Source organism: Periplaneta americana, chromosome 8 (genome assembly GCF_040183065.1).
Source record: "Periplaneta americana isolate PAMFEO1 chromosome 8, P.americana_PAMFEO1_priV1, whole genome shotgun sequence".
Classification (NCBI taxonomy): Eukaryota; Metazoa; Arthropoda; class Insecta; order Blattodea; family Blattidae; genus Periplaneta; species Periplaneta americana.
This window is the reverse complement of record NC_091124.1, coordinates 125,548,199-125,570,545: the sequence shown is the minus strand read 5'-3', so window position 1 is coordinate 125,570,545 and position 22,347 is coordinate 125,548,199. Positions and strand designations below refer to the sequence as shown.

The 22,347-nt window shown below is 33.8% G+C and overlaps 1 protein-coding gene across 5 annotated transcripts in view; it reads right to left on the bottom strand.

The window, feature by feature from the left end:
- The window catches only part of aralar1 (calcium-binding mitochondrial carrier protein aralar1), a 512,566-nt gene that overhangs the window by 159,803 nt on the left and 330,416 nt on the right, over nt 1–22,347 (bottom strand). For 4 of the 5 annotated variants that reach the window (XM_069833569.1, XM_069833572.1, XM_069833571.1 and 1 more), the window contains 2 exons: nt 10,397–10,539; nt 3,864–3,979 (listed from right to left, as the gene is read on the bottom strand). In XM_069833569.1, the coding sequence (XP_069689670.1) occupies nt 3,864–3,979; nt 10,397–10,539 (259 nt within the window). Of the gene's footprint in view, nt 1–3,863; nt 3,980–10,357; nt 10,540–22,347 lie in introns of those variants that run through there. The other variant, XM_069833573.1, reaches the window with a different exon arrangement.

Here is a 22,347-nt window from a genome sequence, read left to right as displayed (position 1 = left end):
TCTTGGTTATTGTGTAAATAAAATCAAAAAGCTGAAAATAAAACTTGAAACAAGACGTGAGAACTTTGAAGAAATATGGGCCATGATAGAACTACGAGGCGATGTAAATTAGCCAGACAGAAAAAGAACAAGATAAAATAAAGTACTTGATATTAAGACATCCTATAAATACCTGTTTTGTGAAATTATTTATACAATTTTATTTTGCAACAGCTCAACAACAGGTTCGATAATCTCGATTCCCTATGCTTCTTGGAACTCATTAATTCAGACGGTTTTGATTCCCTTAAAGACAGTAACTCCAACATGTTTGACTTTCCTGCTCTTCGATCTCAATTAACTGTCACATATATTTCCGATGACGTACGTAAAAAAAAAAGTTAATGAACTAATAGTTTTCATCAAATCAAACCATCTGAATGCAGCATTAGGAGAGATAGTGAAACTCTGTGAACTTATTCTATCAATTCTGCTATAAGTGCCTCCACTGCTATCATCAGTCATCATCATCATCATCATCATCATCATCATCATCATGATTATTATTATGGGATGCCATAGCTGAGAACAGTCGCTATTTGAAAAAACTAGTTGATTCCATGCCCACTCGACTGCAAGATGTGATTGAGATGGGAGGAAGATGGACTAAATATTGAATCATGGCTTTTTGGTTTGGTTTTTGTTTTTTGAACTGTTAATTGTTTGAATTTTCTAAGGCAGATGCCAGTAAGTTTGTTTTGTTTAGGCCACGAAAGATATTTTTGTTGATAATAAAATCATTCTTTCTTTCCATTTGCAACCATGATGTCATAATAAATAATAATAAAGTCATGGCATAATACATTCATGAGCCTGATGTTAATTACTAAGCGGTTATAAAAGAGACAGAAGCAATTAGATTTTCTCTCTCTTAAAGAAAAAAACACACACAAGCAGCACTAGGTTGAGTTCGAACAGGCCATATGGTCCAACAACATGTAGCATCACCTGTCTCCCCATTGTAGCCAAGATACCCGAAGTGAACTTAGCTTCTGGAGAGCAGTCACTTTTATCTTTTGACAGCTATACAGTCATAGAAAAAGGTTTTGTCGCACAGATATTTTATAAGTCCCAGAAAGGAGGCAGTGCGCATAATCAGAGGACGAGCGACCTGGTTCACAAGAGAAGGCCTAGTTGAGGTAATAAAATTAGTTTCATTTCGTTGTATGTCTGATCATGCCTTCTTTCTGGAAATTATAAAGTTCGTTCCAACAACAGTCAGAAACTGTCCGTAAATATTGTGAACATGCACAGTACAGAAAAGGCATTCCAACACACTCCAAACCAATTCTGAACCAGAAACATGTATATTACTTCAGTCGGACAATCCAACAAACTCTTGACACAGGTCCGGAACAGTCAGAACTAGTCAACAGATTGATGCATGTACTGGTGAGTACATAAACTCACCAACGTCTCCTGGATACTGAAGAAAGGCATGAGCGACTGTTCACATCAATGAGGTTAAGATGGAAAGTGACAGTGTAGATTGGATTTAATTTAAATTTTCGCCAAAAAAGAAAGAGAATGAAAATTATTTCGGTATTGAAGTAGTTAATTATATTTTCAATGTGCAACTTTCATTAAAAGTATAATAAATAAAGTACTGTACATAAATAAGTCCAGCAGTATATGACATCGAATTAGCGAAATTCTTGCTTCCATATATATATATATATATATATATATATATATATATATATATATTGTCTTTTTATAGAAAATTATCGAAATTCTATTTTCTTCAATTTGAATTAGCTGTAAAACGATAAATAATTAAGCAGCCCATTCTCAGGCAAAGATGAACACAGTTACAGCATCTTTGGATTTAGTACACTATGATCATCCGGTTCTGTTTCAATCCCGTAGCAAATACCCAACCACCACATGCGCATAAGATGATCCACGGTTCGTACATGAACTGATACATGAACCAATTGTTGGAACGAACATATAAGTATCTGTGCAACAAATTTTTTCTAAGACTACATCTACCATACATTATAGTATTAGAAGTAGTAAGTGATGTATGCAATGGAGGAGGAAATGACCTGACCACCCTACCCCATTATCTCCTAGCTTAGTTGCCTCATGAGTGATGCCTTATGGTGTCACTTATGAGGTTCAGACCTGTCTTAGAACAGTTGCCTAAACAACAACATATATACATTATTTGTTCAAATGTATGTCTCTCTATGCCACAAAGTTTAATCAAATCAAATTCAAAAATTTGTCTGTGATGAACAAATTAGCCTATTTATTGCAATAATACAGACTTAAGAGGTGCTATATTTAAACAGTATTATATGTTAGGACAGCTTCAAATACTTAGGGTGTACTATAAGCAGTAACATGAACTACTGCCAGGAAGTCAAAAGGAGGGCAGCAATGGACAAGGAAGATTTTAATAGAAAAAGGAGCATCTTGTGCAGGCCCCTGGAAAAAGAACTAAGGAAGGGACTAGTGAAGTGCTTTGTGTAGAGTGTGTCATTGTATGGGGGCAGTAACTACGACAAAGTAAAGAGAAACGACTAGAATCATTTGAAATGTGGATATGGAGAAGAATGGACCATGTGAAATGGACATACAGAATAAGAAACGAAGCTGTGTTGGAAAGCCTGGGTGAAGAAAGAATGATGTTGAAACTGATCAGGAAGAGAAAAAGGAATTGGCTGGGTCACTGACTGAGAATAAACTGTCTACTGAAGGATGCATTGAAAGGAATGGTGAATGAGAGAAGAGTTCAGGGCAAAAGAAGATATCAGATAATAGACGACATTAAGATATATGGATCATATGCGGAGACTAACAGGAAGATAGAAAATAGGAATGATTGGAGAAAGCTGGGTTTGCAGTGAAAGACCTGTGCTTGGGCAGAACACTATGAATATGTTATATACAGGGTGTAAACGATAATAAACTTCCAAAATTATACAGATTGTACATCCCGGTCTACTGAACATGTATAGTAGTGAAATTTTATTTTTTTCTTCTATTTTTGTTTTTAATTCCTAAAATATCATTTTTTTAGGATCGATAGTACTATAATATTTACTACTGGAATAAATGTGAACATCATTGCCAATAACCTTCTGTCCAACTCATGCTAACACCAACACAATAGAGATACAACAGAGTATACTGAATTGTAAACAAGAATATTGCCACAGTTGCAATGTATGTGGCGGCCGAAGTAAATAATGACGATCTATTGTCATTATCAAAATTGTTAGACCCACAAATAACATTTTTTGATGTGGAACCACAAAGTTACAGAAAAGTTTTACTCAATTTTTTTGTTACTGGTAAGTAATTTATGCTCTATCACCAGTATTTTTTTTTTGGCAATTTATATTATGTATTTCTATCTTAATATGTTTTCGTAAATTTAACTGGCTATCCTACCCCATTATGTCTTGGCTTAGTTGTCTCATGAGTGATGCCTTATTGGTGTCACTTATGAGGTTCAAACCTGTCTTCAGACAGTTGACTTCAACAACAATGGTCAAATATGATGTCTCTACTTGTGGTGTGGTTATGTTTCATGGCTAGTTGCAGATGAAATGGGAGTATACTATCTTGAAAAAACTTAATAAAACTTGATCCATTATTTGTCCACCACAAATTCCAACTGGTCTTACAGGGACTTGAACCCGGTTTCCAGTCAAATTTAAGCTATGCTTACATTTAGATAGTCCGTACTATCAGACAGCAAGCTAATTGTCTTGGCAATGTAGTGTGGAAAATTTCTTACATGAAAGATTATACAAGTATTGAAATAATCTTCGAAAGTTTAAAGGAGTAAAATATATGTTTCGACTTACCAAAATTAACCATCCCATTTCCATTTGTGTCAAACAACTGAAATGCTGTTTTATACAAGGCATCAGGAACACAAAGCAGACCCTCAAAAGCTTGGAACTCTGGGAACGAAATGAGTCTAGAAACAAAAAAAAATAAATCTGTATTACAAACATGTTCATTGTTGATTGGCAAAATTGCAAATTCGATGTAAATTTGTCAATTTCCTGTTGCCTGTTCTAAGAATTTATTGAATGTATTGAATAAACTTGAAATACTGAGCGAAATCTATTTAAGCAAAAATGGAAGAACAACAACAACAACAACAACAACAACAACAATAATAACAACAACAACGAACAGTTTCATTTATTTTTGAGCTAATATATTTTTGCTACGTATCAATGAATTTAAATCTTTTTATTCAGTTTTATGGCTTAACACTATAAAACAAATTAATTCAATGTTTTATATCTTTACATCGTATTGTGTCATCATACAAACGTTTTCGCCCTCATGGGGCATCTTCAGGTAGGAAGTGTTTACAATGACAATCTAAAATCAATTAAAATAATCTGGCCTCATGTTTGAAAATAATAAAAATCTTATTTATAATAATGTAGGTAGGTATATGTAAGCATTCAGCATTGTGACAAATATTGAGCATACAAATTATTAAAACATAATTGAATCGCACTTTTTAGAAAGGAACTAAGTCAAAATATGCTACTTTTCTGAAGAGCAAAAGAAACTTATTTTATGAATAAATACTGTACCAGTTTACCAGCGCCGTATACAAATATCAACTTGATGTTAAAGATACAGGGAGAGGTTTGACTAAGTGTTTTTCTCCGCCAATTAGTGCACATTGAAAGTATTAATCATTTCATCAGTTAAAATAAAAATTGCAAATTTTGACTTAGTTCCTTTCTAAAAAGTGCGATTCAATTATGTCAAACGTTAAAATTCACAAGCCTAATGGCTATTAAATGTTGCTGAATAGGCCTAAGTAATGATGACTTACAAAAGTTAAATCTTAATACAATAATATCATAGGTGCATTGTGCTATTGCCAATAAACTTTCATTAATAATGAGTTATAAAACAATATTGTGTAAGCCATAACAATATTGTGTTAAGCCATAAGATTGAATAAAAAGATTTAAATTCATTGATACATAGCATTAATAAGAGCTTAGCTGACCATTCCAAAATGAATTGTAAATTACAGTATATTTTTGTTCGAGGATTCTTTTTTTATACCAAATTTATTAGGTAAAGCAAAACTGCCAGTAATGAAACTAATATGAAAGTTATTTCATCTGCTAGAGGTAAAAGGAAATAAATTACTGACGGTAATGTTCGCTTATTACAAACCTCGAACCTACAAAGATAATAATTATATTGGGAATGTAGCAAAACATAAACAAAAGAAAGCATGGTGAGAGCTGTTACAATCAGGATGTCAGTGGAAGCAGGGGCTTGAAATAAATCAAAGAATAACCCATATTTACATCCACCTCATCAGAAGAGGCAGAAGCGGGAAGGTGAAGCAGCGACATAAACGAGAAACAGAAGAAAAACCTGAAATTCTTCCGGCATAAATTTTGCATACAGTACTGAACTGAACTGAAAAATGTACCACCAGGGAAATATTAATAACAGGATTAGACAGGAACAAAGACATGAGCAACTATTGTACTGTCCCTGTGGAACTCTAACAGGAGACTTGATGGGTAAAGGAATGCAGAAAACAGTGTTTAGTATTTGTAATAAAAAGAAACAAACTAGTAATAAAAAGTTCTACTGGGACATTTAAAGTAAATCCAAATTATTTACATAGTTATTCACAGTTACAATAAGCAATCTTGAAATAGGCCTAAATCCTGATGATGAGGAAAAAGAAGTACAACTAGCACTTGTTTCCATGTTACTCTCACCAATGAAAGAAGCCTTCTATATTTTCTATATTGAAGTCACTCATGCTGTGCTAAATTTAATAAAGGTGCAACACTTGGTATCAACACAGTATTTGCATACTGTACTAGAGTTGAAACAGATTTTGAGAAAGCAGTCATTAACAGTGTGAACACTGTAATGCCTAATATTAAGTCAATTTATTTTTTTTTTACTTGGCTGTTTACAAAAAATCTAAGCCGAAGGCCTGCAAGAAGCTTAACAACCCAGATAAAAGGCTTTTTTAAGGTACACATATTGTCAGCTTACTTTTAAAACCCCATAAGTCCAATTTTTCCCAAATGTCGAAATCTGCGTATATTTTCAAAATGCATCTGCTGATAACACTTTGTAAATATGCAAATACTGTATTTCTACATTTTATAAATAACTAATGAATTAACAGTTGTTAGATACGGTAAAAAAAGAATAATACCGTAAGTTATTTTGCTCTCTTGTACAATTTCCTCAAATGCAATTGTGAGGTTTTAAAAGTAAGCGAATGATATGCTTCTAGCACTCACATTGTTCGAAAACAGAATGTGCAAGAATGCTTAGAAGAACTTAGGAAAATGATTGAAGATTATTATTAGTAGTATAGTTAATATAACCACTTTCATGTATTAAAATAAACTAAGTTGTAATTATCTAGTTGACTAGTTTTAGCTGAAGCTAGTTAAATTGGGTTAAACAAGGTCCGTCTATGCTTATCTTTGAAAAAAATAACTAAAAGTTATTTGTACACATTATTTAATAACTTTAAACATGTTCGACTCTACAGAGTCATCATCATAAGTTATGCCACAGATTACATAGAAGTTTGAATGTGCATTTATGTCATCTACTGTAGTATATAACACTATTAAGACTAAACAAGTTGCAAACATTAGTGATTGAAATTTAAATCCATCTTGAATCTTGCGTACACTACTTTTAACACTTAAACATAATTGATTGATTAAATGGCAAACTTACTAGTGTTAAATTATATAAGCACGTGTGGCTTACAGCTGTTTCGGTGTATCCTTCACACCATTGTCAGAGCCTACTAGATCCCGGCGTCATCTCGACATCGCTGCCTGTCTACATCTACATATGCCGAACACATAACTAATGCTAACCATACATACAATAACATAAATACAGACATGGAAATCCTACACTTACAACCCAAAAACTCAACACACTAGAACAATATGAAATATACAGACACACTAAAACACACCCTAATCAAATTCTCAACACACAGATTAATTTCAGAACACACACACTATTCGACTCCATTTTTCAGCACGCAAATGCACCCCTACACAAGCAGTGATGTCGAGATGACGCCGGGGTCTAGTAGGCTCTGACGATGGTGTGAAGGATACACCGAGACAGCTGTAAGCCACATGTGCTTATATAATTTAACACTAGTAAGTTTGCCATTTAATCAATCAATTAAAATTTAAAATTTAAAAATCAATAAAATGCTTGTGTAAGCTGTTACATCAGTATAATGTTAAAACGAGGATGGACTACAGCTTGTTGAACAGTCTATGATAAGGGGATCACATAATTCTAGTGCAGTGTCTTGTGCGTAGAATAAACACAACAGCAAACAATGAACACTGTATGAGAATTGTCATATAGCTATACAAATCATATGGTATGCAAACAATATCAGGTTAAACACACAAGTTACGAAATACAATGGTACAGTATGAAGGAAAAGGGGTTACCAATAAATGCTTAGAAACTATTAAGTAGTGTATAAGCCTGATATGAACATAAACAAAAGTACAATCTTATTTCAGACTTCGTTAAGCAAAGTATGGACGTAAGCATACGAAACAGTTGCTGTATTAAGTTTAAATATGCATGTGTAACAAACCAATATGAATACAAAGTGAATAAGGTAAAATAAATAAAATAATTTATTTATTTATCGAAAATGTTATCTAAAGTTTTGATAGTAAGATGATGAGCAAACTTAAAAATTGAGGATCGTGGTGAAAGTTCCTATATCTTTGGCAGCAAATAACTTTTACTTATTTTGTTTCAAAGATAAGCATAGACAGACCTTGTTTAACATAACTGCTTATCGACTTCAACGTGGTTTTTAAATTTAAACTAGTTAACTAGGTAGTTATAACTTAGTTCATTTTAACAGATGAAAGTGGTTATATTAACTACTGTATATTACTAAGTGATATAAAGTGTGTAATCAAGGTAAATAATCAAGACGAGGCTATTTAATAATTTCCTTTCATTATTTTGAAGTGAAGAATGTATGTCGTACGTCAATTTTGTATCTCCAGAAATTACCGAATAGGTACCAAAGGACACTGAATGGAAAGATGTTCCTTCTACAGTATATTAAGCTATATGTAACCTATTATGAAAGAGGAGTAGAAGGCAGGATTCTAGTTTTTGCAACAAGGGGAAATCTAGAACTCATCAAAAGTTGTTGTTTTCTAATGCCAGGTGTTTGACAATAAAGTCATTTGACCTCTTGCACTCCAATATTTTTCAAAGATATTATCATGGTCAGCCAATGAAGCACAGATTTTGAGGTGTTCCGAATCCATTTCTTGGTTTAAGTTGCACAATGGACAGTTAGGGGACTGATATATTCCAATTCTATGCAGGTGTTTGACCAAACAATCATGGCCTGTTGCCAATCTAAATGCAGCTACAGACGATTTTCGTGCATTATGATGCAGAGAGTTCCATTTTTTCCCTTGAGATTGTGTTATCAAATTTTGTTTGTTGAAGTCTAAGTATGTAGATTTAATAAACCTTTTCACAGAGTAATACGTAGATTTAGTAACATGTCTGTAAGTAGCAGTGCTGCTCTTCTTTGTTAAAGCATCCGCATTCTCGTTTCCCAGGATTCCACAATGGGATGGTATCCATTGGAATACAATTCTTTTATTGAGTGATATTAATTGAGAGAGCATTTTAGTTATTTCTGCTGTTTGAGACGAAGGTGTGTGTTTAGAGACTATTGATAGAATAGTTGCTTTGGAGTCTGACAAAATAACTGCATTCTTAAATTTATTGATGTGGCATAGAAGATTCCTGAGACCTTCACTTACTGCAATGATTTCTCCACTAAAACTTGTCGTTCCATATCCAAGAGATCTATAAAGTGAGAAGAGACAGCACGTAACACCTGCACCGGCACCTTGTTCTATGGAGATCAAGGATCCGTCGGTGTATAAATGAAGCCAGTTTTGTGGAGGGTACCTAATATTAATTGTCTCTAAAGACAATTGTTTCATTATTTCAGTGTTTACTTCTGATTTCAATATTTCTTCTGTTAAATTTAGATTATATTCTATATTTAATAGAGTTAAAGGGTTTGGTTTAATTTGTAAGTTTTCTTTTAAATTCGGGATATTGATTTTCCGTTTTAATTCTTGAACCATGGATATGAAACTTTTTTGAGTTTTCAATCTACAGAGAGAATTGTATGAATGCCAATTGTTTCCTGGTAATCTGATAAGTTTTTCAAATTGAATCAGTGCTTTTTCTCTTCTATTGTCATTTTGATGCTGTTAATATTAGTGAGGAAACTCATAGAATCTATTGGAGTTGTTTTGATTCCACCAGTAATGAGCCTGAGAGCTTGGTTTTGAACATATTCTACTTCATTTGTGAAAGGTGAAGTAATTAAGAACTCATTAAAAGTGCAACATGGTTTCTTGATGGAACCTTCTGTCTAAACATCTTCACTCAAGTATTTACAATTATAGGTACTGTGAGGTGTGATGAATGTAATCTTAAAGACTTCAATACGCAGGTACCAATTTCATTAGTTTACGAATTTTTTACTTCCAAAGAACAAACACAATACATTGAAATTTTGCGACAAGTCCTGGCTACCATCTCGCTATCCATGTGATATCGTAATCAGTATGACTCTGTAAGACATAGCCTTCACTATACCAACAATATTAGTGAAGGCCGGCACAACTGGTTTGCAATTTTAGTTGAAAAAGATCATCTATATCTGTACTCTGCACTTATGGAATTACAAACAGAACAAGGGATTCTGAAAATATTCTACTTGCGAAATTCGCCTTGGGGAAGGCAGTGAGGACGAAGCCAAAAAAGAAATGGACAAATCATCAGAATAGAATTCAACCCATCACATTGAAATATGAAATTTATAAAGAGGAAGACTGGACTACCATACAATTGCTCATAACATAATATTTTAATCTAATGCTATAATTTGAAACAAGAATTTATATCCATAAGAAAATAATATTACCAAATAAAAATTATGAAAATAAAATTATAAACTACGTTTGTTAGAAAAAAACATTGTTAGGAAAATAAATTTAGAGGAAATAGTTTTAGTAAATTTGATCGTTAGAAAGAAAAGTTTAGCAAACTGATTTTAGAAAAACGTTCGGATATGGGACACAAAACGGTTGGGAGCTAACCTCCCTCCCTCAACAATCATTCTTTAAATGTAATTACATTTTTTGGCAATATACCAGTAGTACATTATCATAGCATTCTGGGGCTATTTTCCAAAGTCTATTTAATTCATATTGATAATTACTATATGCAGAAAATGTAGTAAATCCTTGAAGATAAATACCCATCCTTGCTTGTGTCAACAATTCCCGCCAGCAGTTTCACCGATTCTGAATTGAAGTTCGCATCTGAATACAGGCCAAGATACTTCTGCACGAAGTCTGATGCTGTCATATACTTCTCGCCATTCTCCTCCCTTGATGCATACTGTAAAAGCAATACAGGCACATTAGCATTTTCTTCATTTGCACAAAGAATAATCAATATTTTATTCATTAGATTTCATTAATCTACTCTTGCATACGAGCCACGACTATCATTTTCTGTATGCCTACAACAAAAGCGATCATCAAGAAAGCATCCTTCTCTTTAATGTTAGGCCTATGCATGCTTTAATCATGTGACGAATTTCATAGTTTTGTTTTAAATTAATGTTTCCAAAATGAAAGCAACAAATCTCTTACTATCGGGCCTTGTCAACGAGATTGCCTACAAGATCAGGAAATCACAAGAACAGAGTCACATTTTATAAGCTGCTGAGAACTGTAAATAGGTTCATCTCTGCTCAAGTGACACTTCAGTGTCAACATGTAATTTACACTCTTTAGTTCTGTAAGTTGCCAGATGGGACATGACAGTTAAGCGGCCGAACTTGGAACTACAGTGCTATGTTACCAATATGGACTACGACGCCATCAGCTGATAGAAGCTAGCAATTGACATTATATGGCTGACGTAAAACAATGACAGTTGAAGCGAAGATAAAAAGACAATACAAACATCGACAGAGAATGAAAGACGAAATGTATCAATGCTAACATTGTGTGCACAATAAGTCATCAAGAGAGCTATTAAACACTCACCACGTGGGAATTGTAACTTGGCAACTCAAACGTTATTACCATAGCAACAGGCCTTCCACGCTATGTGACATTCAGTTGTTTTTCCGATCGCAGAGCTATTGTCGTGTCGTATTTTATATGACAGTAATCGGCCAAATTCTTCTAATAAAGATCGTTTACTTGCATAAAGTAGTCATGTATTGAATTTACAAGAAAAACAGTTGTACGGAAACAGTGCCAGCACGCAACCATGTACAGTATATCAATTTTCCACACATTATTATGCTAAACCTAAGTATGCTAGTAAACTGTTTGGGCCTGACTCCCCAAATGAAGAAAGAGGATTTTGTGGTTATAGTTCAATTTCTAATGAATTACAATTAAATCTCCTGGCTGGTGTTAACAAGACATTTTAAATTTATTTTTGAACTTACTGTTAGACACTACTCAACGCAAAATTAGTACCGGTAAATAAAATAGACTTTTATGTTAGCCTTGCCATTTGCTGCCCTTTCTGTAATTTTCGATATTCACGAGTACTATTTCTATAATGTTCCAATCTGTTTTACCTATACTTGCACAGGCAACTAAAAAGTTTGTTTTCTGGCCTGGCAAGGATAATATTAATGCAACATTGCTTACTGTTTTTAAGGATAATTATCCGAACTGTAGAGTTATTATTGACTGCACTGAAGTTAAAACAGAGCAACCTCCTGAAATCAGTCAGCGTATATATATAGATACTCTTTATTATAAGTCTGCATATACTGCAAAAGATCTTAATGGAATTGCACTTTGTGGTATGGTAAGATTAATTTTCAAATGTTATGGAGGTATAGCCAGTGATAGTTTTATACAAATGACTGTGGAATTTTGAAACTTATAGAACCAGGAGATCAAATTATAGAAGATAAAGGTTTCTCCGGAATAAAAATTGTATTGGAGGAGAGCAATGCAATTTTGGTAATGCCACTTTTTATGAATGAAGGTCATTAACACATGATCAAATTGATGACACTTATAATATTGCAAGCGTGCAGATCCACGTTGAACGCTGCGTTCAAGGAGTGAAAATGTATAACACATTTTTATAGCCTCCTCACCACTAGATATAATTACCAACATAACAATCGAGAAGTCCAGGACGAATCACTAGGGAAATGGTCAGTTCCCTTAGTACTGCGTTCAGGGGCCTGTTTCATAAAAGTTACAAAGCTACAAGCAACAAGTCAATAGTGTAATGCACCGGTTATCAACCTATGGTATGCACACCACTGGTAGTACATGAGCCCTATCAGTGGTGTCTAAGCGAAGTGTGAAATAAAAATATGAATTATTGCAAATATAAATATATATATATATATATATATATATATATATATATATATATATGTTTTCAAACTTCAAACAATGAAAAAGTAAATAAAATAATTTCAATAACATGTGTTTGAATATAAAATGATTTCATTAATATGTGTTTTAATATTGCTAATTTCACCAAATCTCGTTAATATTAATTCAATAATATCCAGTAAAACTAGACAAGATAACAAGACAGGCACTTGTATTAAGAGACTATTAGCTTTTATGAAACAAGGCTCTGGACCTCTCAAGTGTTACATATATTTGTAACAAGTAGGGAGGAGGGCTACAATACATCATTAGTCTACACAGATAATTACCCAAGTAAGTACTTTATACGTTGAGGAGTGCACCAAGATCGAAGGGCTAAGTTCCATTCTTCGAATAAAGAAAGAGGAACAGCGCATATTATTAATTGCAAAATATACATTGTATAAGTTACAGAATAAATGTAAATGTACCAGTTAATAATAGACTACCGGTACTGCTTTGGTTGCACAAGGAAGCATACAGGAGAAGGACTATTTTAAGAAGTGAAATTGGACAAAATTAGATCATTGTTAGAAAGGAGCCAAAAGAAATCTATCGAGCGTCTAGCAGCACAGTGTGCAGTTTCACGTGGATCCGCACATACAACAATGGTTCATGGTTGACCTTCATTCATAAAGGGTGGCATTACCAAAATTGCATTGCTCTGCTCCAATACAGTTTTTATTCTGAGGAACCTTTATCTTCCAAACAGGAATTAGGGAACCTGTAGACGAACAACGAATGTTGTATTTAAATGTTAATCCTCTCTTTGAATTTTGTACACGGGTAGTCTTTACTGTAGAACACTTGCAGTGTCGTAGAATACAGTAGCGTGCAAATTAATCCGAACAACGTAATTACTTATGTAAAAACACTCAAACGGGATAAAAAAAAAAAAGGATCTAAGACATACCTCAGTAATCTATGTGGCCTCCCTTTGTTCCCAATAACATCTCTGAGACGATTTGGCATGGATTCCACTAATTTCCCACAAATATTCTTCATTTCTTCATCGCGAAACCATACATCAATGAGGGCAGAAATCATCTTCTCCTTTGTAGAACAATCCATTTTTTTGCATTCTTCTTTTGCAAATTGACCACAAGTTCTCAATGGGGTTGATGTCGGGTGAGTTGCCTGGCCAGGGGAGTACCTGAATATTCTTCTTGTTGAAGAATTCTGTAGTTTTTCGAGACATATGGCATGGTGTCAGGTCTTGTTGGAACACAACTCTACCATCCGGAAATGATTTTTGCAGCTGGGGTACGATTCTGGTTTCCAATAAGTGGATATATTTGTCAGAATTCATCATTCCCTTGATAGGTATTAATGCTCCAGGCCCTTCATGTTTAAAACAACCCCAAAACATTACTTTAGCGGGGTATTTGGGTGCTTGTTGGAGATGAGCTGCTGTTACTTTTTCGGATCCTTTCCATATGTAAGAAACACGGTGGCCGTGGATCTCGAAATGAGACTCATCAGAAAAAAGTACATTCTTCCAGTCATTCACTGTCCAATGTTGATGTAATTTTGCCCACATTAAGCATTTTTTGCACATAACAGGGGTTAGCAGTTGCTTCTTAATAGGCTTACGAGCCCTTCGTCCAGCTTCCAAAAGCCTACGCCGCACTGTTGTGACGTGAATATTCGCCCCAGTGGTAGCCATTAACTCGCGGGTTAAGTCGACAGCAGTTCGTCTAGGATTTAATTTACTTTTCCTGACAATTAAACAATCATCTGCAGGTGAAGTCTTCCTTTTCCGGCCACAGTTTCCTTTTTTCTGGGGTGTGATGGATCCAGTCTCCCTGTATCATTTTATGATCGAATTAACAGTAGCCAAACCGATGTGACATTCTGCAGCAATTTGCCTCTGTGTCATAGAAGAATGCTCTGCTAATGTTATAATTTTAGACCGTTTTCGTGGAGTTGTATCCATTTGTGAAGAAGACAGAATGTACACAGGATTGCAGTATTAAGTCTTCAACACAACTGAAATGCTTATAAGTACAAAACGACAGGCAAAATGTCACATATTATAAAAAAAAATAATGACAGACCTTCAACAATGGAATTACACGTAGTACAGATGTCAATTAAAGCGGTATGAGCAGCTGTGAGGCCAACAATGACAGAAAATGTAAAAATATGTCGTGTTCGGATTAATTTGCACGCTACTGTACAATTATCCTGTTGTATTTTTCTTTAGACTGATAAAATATCTTATGGAACTTCATTATCTCAATCATTCGTAATGTTGTACAACGGAATATTTTCATCGTGTGTTTGGAATGGGGAGGGGGGGGGGGAACCTGTAGCAATGTTGATGTTGACTGCAATAATAGTAGGTATTCGTACATAATAAAACGGACGTAAAAAAACTTGGAGGATGTGTTAATTACCTATCTTGGTGCATTCTATTTCTTTTCCAGTTTTCTCTTTGTCTCTATCGCTTTAGGGATCTATCTGGTGGAACAAGAGAAGCATGTGCACTAAATTCGCTCATTTTTACTGTGATTTGCAACAAAAACATAACTACGTTTCACAACAGAATCGTATTTAAGCTACAACAGAATGCACGACCGCCATAATGGCACGTGACAGCATCATCATCATCATCATCATCATCATCATCATCATCGTCGTCATCGTCGTCGTCGTCGTCGATGATAGGCTCTTTTGTCGATAAAGGATTTCGATTCTAACAACTTTGTAAGTTTACGTTCTATAAGTAATTTTGAAAGTAAAGTCAATTTTCATCGCTCTATTTCAGCCCAATTGAGCGGCTTTCAACAACAATATCTATAACGGTATTAGAATTCATTATACAGATTCAAATGGTATAAAAACATGAAAATGTGTAAAAATTGCGTTTAGGGGGATTTGAATCTAGGCAACTCATGTAATAGTTACTATTAGTTAAAATACTTAAATCCCAAATACTTAATTTAAATTTACTCCTTCCGATTTACTGCTAATATCCACCGTCTTTTCAAATCCATTTCGTGGGTTCGTGATGGAAAACGATAAAACTTCACAGTTTGCTCTGTATTACAATATTTGAGGTGTATAGTTACAAAACCCGACATTTGCTTTCTAAGTGGTTTAGAGAAAAAGCCGAAAAACTATCTGTAGTGTTTCCAGTGTTGAGATGTGCAGGAAATTTTTATAATAGTCTTTAATAGTAAAGCTGAGGATAAAATTACATGTTTGAACTAAAAGTATGTATTTTTGTAAGAGTTATTAGATTATTAAATTTGGACATGTCGTGTTTTGGAACTAACTATTGCATATGTCGTATTTTGGAACTAACAATAAAATATATGTCGGATTTTGGAACTAACAATAAAATTTATGTCGGATTTTGGAAATTCTGATAACATTAGTTTCATTAAATAATCCACATTTTATACTAAAAAGCTATTAATTTTATTGAATCCATGGAATATAATAAACAATTGTCATTTATTTATATATATATATCATCAGAATATTATATTTCCCTTCTTCCTGTGGTTCACAGATAGTCAATCTTCTTCACACTCATCCTCGTTATAAATACGGTCTGTGTTATTCTTGCAATATTCCAAAATTTCCATGTCTCTCCAGTTATCTTAAACATTTCTTTAAGTAATTTGTTAACATTACTTAGTTCTTCCTTATAGATTATGCATGTGTTATTGTGCAAATGTAATTTTTGCATCCAGAGCACGTTTTCCTCTTTTTCAAAATACTTTGTACAAATTTACAATTCTTCTATAGTTTTGTTCACCCCTTATCACAACTCCATTTTTTATTCCTTTATCTTGATTCTTTTACAGAATTTTAGTTTAAAATGCCAGCCATTTGGTGGCTTCAAAACAGTTTGTATATTCGTTTTCCAGATTCCATATTTTAATGCTTGATTTATGTTAGAAATATCGAGTTTTGGAGGATGAAATAATGTTTTTCCAATGTATTTCAACCCAAAAATATAAGAAATGATCGTAACTCATTTTTCATAAAAATGGCAGATGTCGACTTTTGGAACTACACACCTCATTTATTATTATAGCCAAAAACACAACACATAATTTTGGGCAATGGTAAACTTTAGCGGTCCCTGCTTAGGTCGTTATTGCACGCATGCAAGTACAACGGGATTCAAAAGCACTGCCATAATAAAAGAAATCTGACGGTTTTATGTATGCAATTGACGGCGTAGTTTACGAAGCCGACACTAGAGTGGCATAAAAAGCGCAATTATATTAATTTGTCTATGATTAAGTTATATTTACACAATGAACGTCTGTCACTTTAACCTGTCCTTTAAATGTCAGTCGACGGTTTAACCTCTCTTTTAAATGTCAGTCGACGGTTCGAACCCCGAAATTAAATTATTCTTTATTATAGGTACATAAAAATCGCAATTATATTAATTGTCTATGAATATATTTACACAATGAACGTCTGTCACTTTAACCTCTCTTTTAAATGTCAGTCGAAATTAAATTATTCTTTATTATAGAATTAATACAATTGCTCGAAAAATCTAAATAATGTGTATACAGAATGAACTTCTCCCTTTAAATCTCAGTTTACAGTTTGAACCAAGTGACGGCTATATTTTCCGAGTTCGGGCCCCGAAAATTAATTACTTTTATTGGGGGTATAATTCAATTGCTGTAAAAATCTAAAAACTTGTATACACAATGAATAATACACAATAATGTAATAACAATAATTTTAAATTAACAAGCAAAGCTGTTGTCAAAATTAGTAATGTAATAAATTTAATTACATTTCGGGTTTCGAACTGAGAATATATAACCGCCCTGGGTTGAAACTGTAGACTGATGTCTAACGAGAGAGGGTAATTTTGTATACTTTTTTTTTTTTAGGTTTTTCCAGCAATTGTATTATATCTATAATAAAACAATAATTAATTTTTGGTGCTCGAACTCAAAGAAATATAGCCGTCACTGGGTTCAAACTGAGGACTGACGTTTAAAGTGAGAGGGTAATTGTGCATACTTTTTTTTTCAAGCAATTGTATTATACCTAGAATAAAGGATAATTAAATTTCGGGACTCGAACTGAGGAAATATAGCCGTCAGTGGGTTCCAACTGTGGACTGACATTTAAAGTGAGAGGTTCATTTTCTATACATATTTTTAGATTTTTCCAGCGATTTCATTATACCTACATAGGGATTCACAACCAGAGTGGACCAAGTTCATCTGGAATAGTTCTGAGATATTGAGTCTTCATTCAACTTCCATAGGAAATGCTGTCCTCTGTGGAGTAACAAATGAGTTATGGACTTTGTTTGTTATAGCAATGGATAAATCTAAGTTTTCTTCATCCGAGATTGTATTACTCCACAAACTGATCATGGGTGGACTTGGTCAACTCTGGTTGTGAACCCTTCAAATAATAATTAAATGTCGGGAATCGAACTAGGGAAATATAGCCCTGACTGGGTTCAAACTGAAGACGGATATTCGATGGAAGCGAATGTGACTCTGGTGTAGCCAAAAATAATAATTAAATGTCGGAGATCGAACTTGGCAAATATAGCTCTGACTGGGTTCAAACTGAAGACTGATATCAATGCCTTTTCGATCTAGACCAGGGGCCTGTTTCTCGAAACTCATGGACTACCGTAATAATATTAGTCTGCACAGTAGTAGTATTAATTTATTAAATAACATTTTTACAAGGTCTGTGTTTCTAGAAACTACAAGGGTAAAGTAGGCCTAGTAGTTACCAGTTCACAGACTAGTAATATTGTTCGATTTCACAAGTTCATAAGTGATTCTGTTTCTTAAAATGCTGATTTAGTTGATTATACTAGTATTCAACAGGAATATTGCTACAAGACTCTAAAGATTGGATGATTTCTATATTATCAGTTACCAGTGACAACCTTTCTCAGATAATCAAAACAAAATATTGTAGTTATTTTTTTAATATGTGGTTTACTGGTTGCGATTCAAGTGATGAAGTTGTTGTGAGAAGAGCTAAAACTATATCCAGAAAGAACAATTATTCCATTATGGGAGTACTGTTTAAATATAATGAACAGATTAGGTAAAGTGCTGAAAAACTTGAAGAGTTGTTAAATATAGTAGGACCTGCCATAACAAGACAAACAAATAGAAGTCATGCATTATGAGGAAAGCTTCAAATACAAGTTGCTCTACAAATTGGAATGTTGATTATTTGGCGTATTTTCCAATGCCATCAGGTCTTTCTGTCCTAGACCAGCAACACTTGCAGAATTTTTTCTTAATAATCTAATACCAATTCATCAACTGCAGTAATTTTTGCTGGCTTCCCTCCTCCACTGCCAGTTCTTCTGGCACTGTCAACTTTAACCTACAAATTAAATATAAAGCTATACTAGTTTATGAATAGATCAAATGTAAAGCTGAAAAAAAATAGCGAATTTTTCATCAAGTCATATTAAGTGGCATTCATGTCGGCAGTAGACCTACTGGCTACATAATATGTTCATATTATGATACTAACTGTGAACTTGAATTTGTATTTGTCAAAGTTGCTTTCTTAACGTATACATAATCTTTGTTCTGCGATATCAGTTCCATAGCCTCAAACATTACAAACATTTTTGTTCATTGGTTTACTTTACCATTTTTGTTAATATGCTTTAAAAAGCACCGAATAAAATATCCTTTGATTCATTAATCATATTCACTATAGTTGATTTACTTTAAATTGATGGCATTTCAGGCGAAAAGAGAAATCAAAACCAAAACAGGAACAACTTAGCCTTATAACCTCAAATAACAATACAAATTACTCTTAAGGAACCTGCAGGCTCATTGCTGCCACACATAAGCCCGCCAGATTAATCCAGTTTCTATCATCATACCCTACCTCCCTCAAAAGCATTTTAATATTATCCTCCCATCTACATCTCGGCCTCCCCAAAAGTTGTTTCCCCTCCGGTCTCCCAACTAACATTCTATATGCATTTCTGGATTCGCCCATACGTGCTACATGCCCTGCCCATCTCAAACGTCTGGATTTAATGTATCTAATTATGTGAGGTGAAGAATACAATGCGTGCAGTTCTGCGTTTTGTAACTTTCTCCATTCTCCTGTAACTTCATCCCTCTTAGCCCCAAATATTTTCCTAAGAACCTTATTCTCAAACACGCTTAACCTATGTTCCTCTCTCAAAGTGAGAGTTTATTTTAATTTAGCACATTTACCTTCTTTAATTGTAGGTAGAAAATTCACCACAGTCCCTTCTATGATATTAGCTTACGTCCTCTGGTAGATAGTAGATAAATATAATTCAGTACAACCCAGTATAGTAAGAAATAAATCAATAATACAATTAAAATGTTTATTTAGTGTAAAGTGTGCATAAGTTCCATTTATTTGTTGCATAATATGTTGCAGGTATAATTATAAAACTGTGTTAATTTTAATGTGAAGAGAATTCAGCATGTTAACATAACCTGTTTGCATTAACATTTTAAGTTGAGAACGAAAGCTATTTTGAGATTTAATAAAGAAGAATATATTTAGGATAGACTTCAGAACACGATTACCATCCTTACTTGTAGGTAGAAAATTCACCACAGTCTCTCCTATGAAATGTAGCCTACATAGGTTAGGCCTACCGTATATTATTTCCCCTCGTAGATGTCGATAAATACAATTCAATACAACTCAGTATCATAATAAATAAGTTAATTAAAATACAATTGAAAGTGCGGAGTATCATACGTGACATTATGCTTAATTATGATATATGATTGCGGATATAGATATATGAGGTAAATACAGTAAACATAACCTATAATTCCTATATGGTATCATAACGTAGTTATGGAATGACGGGGCATTGAAGAACATCAAAATTAGACAGAAATGGTTATATTATATAACTGGTTCTTAATTTGAACTGAGTACATTAAGCATTCCTGATATTTTCCGGAAATGCTTTATCAGTGTCCATAACTAGTAGTCTATATGTGAAGATTTCTCAACACAAATGCTTTCTTTCGCTGTAAAAAAATTATTCAGCAATATATTTATACATACATTAATACAGTGGTCTGTAATTTGAATAATTGTGCTATCACATTCACATTCGACATGACAACATAACCTTGTAAATCTGGTTGCTTTGAGGTTGCCTTATTGCAATACAGCTGTCATTTAGTCAAGTGTCCGAAGACCAATAAAGCATCACTCATAAAGCAACTAAGCCAAGAAATAATGGGGGTAGGGTGGCCAGTTCCTGTTCCCTTCCATTGCATACGTCACTGACTACTAGCGCTGAGGTAGTTCTTGTGATTTCGGAAGTGAAAACCGTTCAATTTATTTTTTGTGGAAATGCATTTGATCTTATAAACAAAGCATAATAGTCTAAATTAACCAAACTAATTCGTATATGCAATATGTGCGCTAGTTTAGTCCTAGTAACATATTTAACTAATCAGACTTCAGATTGAAGTACTGTATGAAACGAATAAATGCAATTGATGTGTAGACAAATTGCCTTTACAAGTCGTCATACGTAACGTTATGCTTAATTATAATTGCGAATGTAGAAATAAAGTAGTGTTAGAGTAAACATAACCTATAATTTTAAAACATCAAAATATACGTGAGATGCAACTGAAAATTATTGATTCATGCATAAATGAATGTGCAAGAATTTCGTAATGAAGCATGCTTCATTTCATTTAATTACAATATTAGATACTGTAACAGTAATGAAATCTATATGGTAAAATTTTTGGTAATTTACATCTCGTTTTTAGTTCTAATTGTGTATATTATCAAATATGTATTATTTTCAATGCAAATGCGACTCTGCTGTACCCAAAAATAATAATTTCATGTCGGGGATCGAGCAAATATTGCCCTCACTGGGTTCAAACTGCAGACATATTCCGCGAATGTTGTGTATATTATCAAATATGTATTATTTTCAATGCAAATGCGACGCTGCTGTACCCAAAAATAATAATTTCATGTCGGGGATCGAGCAAATATTGCCCTCACTGGGTTCAAACTGCGAATGTTGTGTATTTATCAAATATGTATTATTTTCAATGCGAATGAGACTCTGCTGTACCCAAAAATAAAAATTTCATGTCGGGGATCGAGCAAATGTTGCCCTCACTGGGTTCAAACTGCAGACATATACCGCGAATGCGACTCTGGTGTAGCCTTCGTAAACTACGTCCATAATTCCATAAATGAAACCGTTAGCCTTCTGTTATTTAAACTACGTCCATAATTCCATAAATGAAACCGTTAGCCTTCTGTTATTTCCGTCATCCTTTTAACTCACGTAGTACTTCCTGTCCAAAGAGTGTAAATTCCATTGTTACTTTCATACGTGCAAGAACGACCTAAGCAGGGACCGCTAAACTTTACCACTGCCTAATTTTGCTGGACCGCTTTGACATTTTCAAAATAGTAATCTAAAGACAACACTGTATGAAAGATTGAAATGTAAAATGAAACGACGTTTGTAATGGTTTCCTCTCTCATGTTCCAACATTGCAGGGCACTATTTCAATCCGCTGGCATATAGGCTATTTTGCGATTAGTTTTTCATGTGCAATAAGATAAAGTTTGCAATGTCTTGGTTTCCTCTCTCATGTTCGAACATTGTACAATACTAGTTGGTACTTTGAATACATGCATTTTTTAAATAGGTATATTTTGTTCGATTTATTTACACGTAGGCATATTTTTGTGAAGTTTAGTTTGTTATTTAATGACGCTGTATCAACTATTAGATTATTTA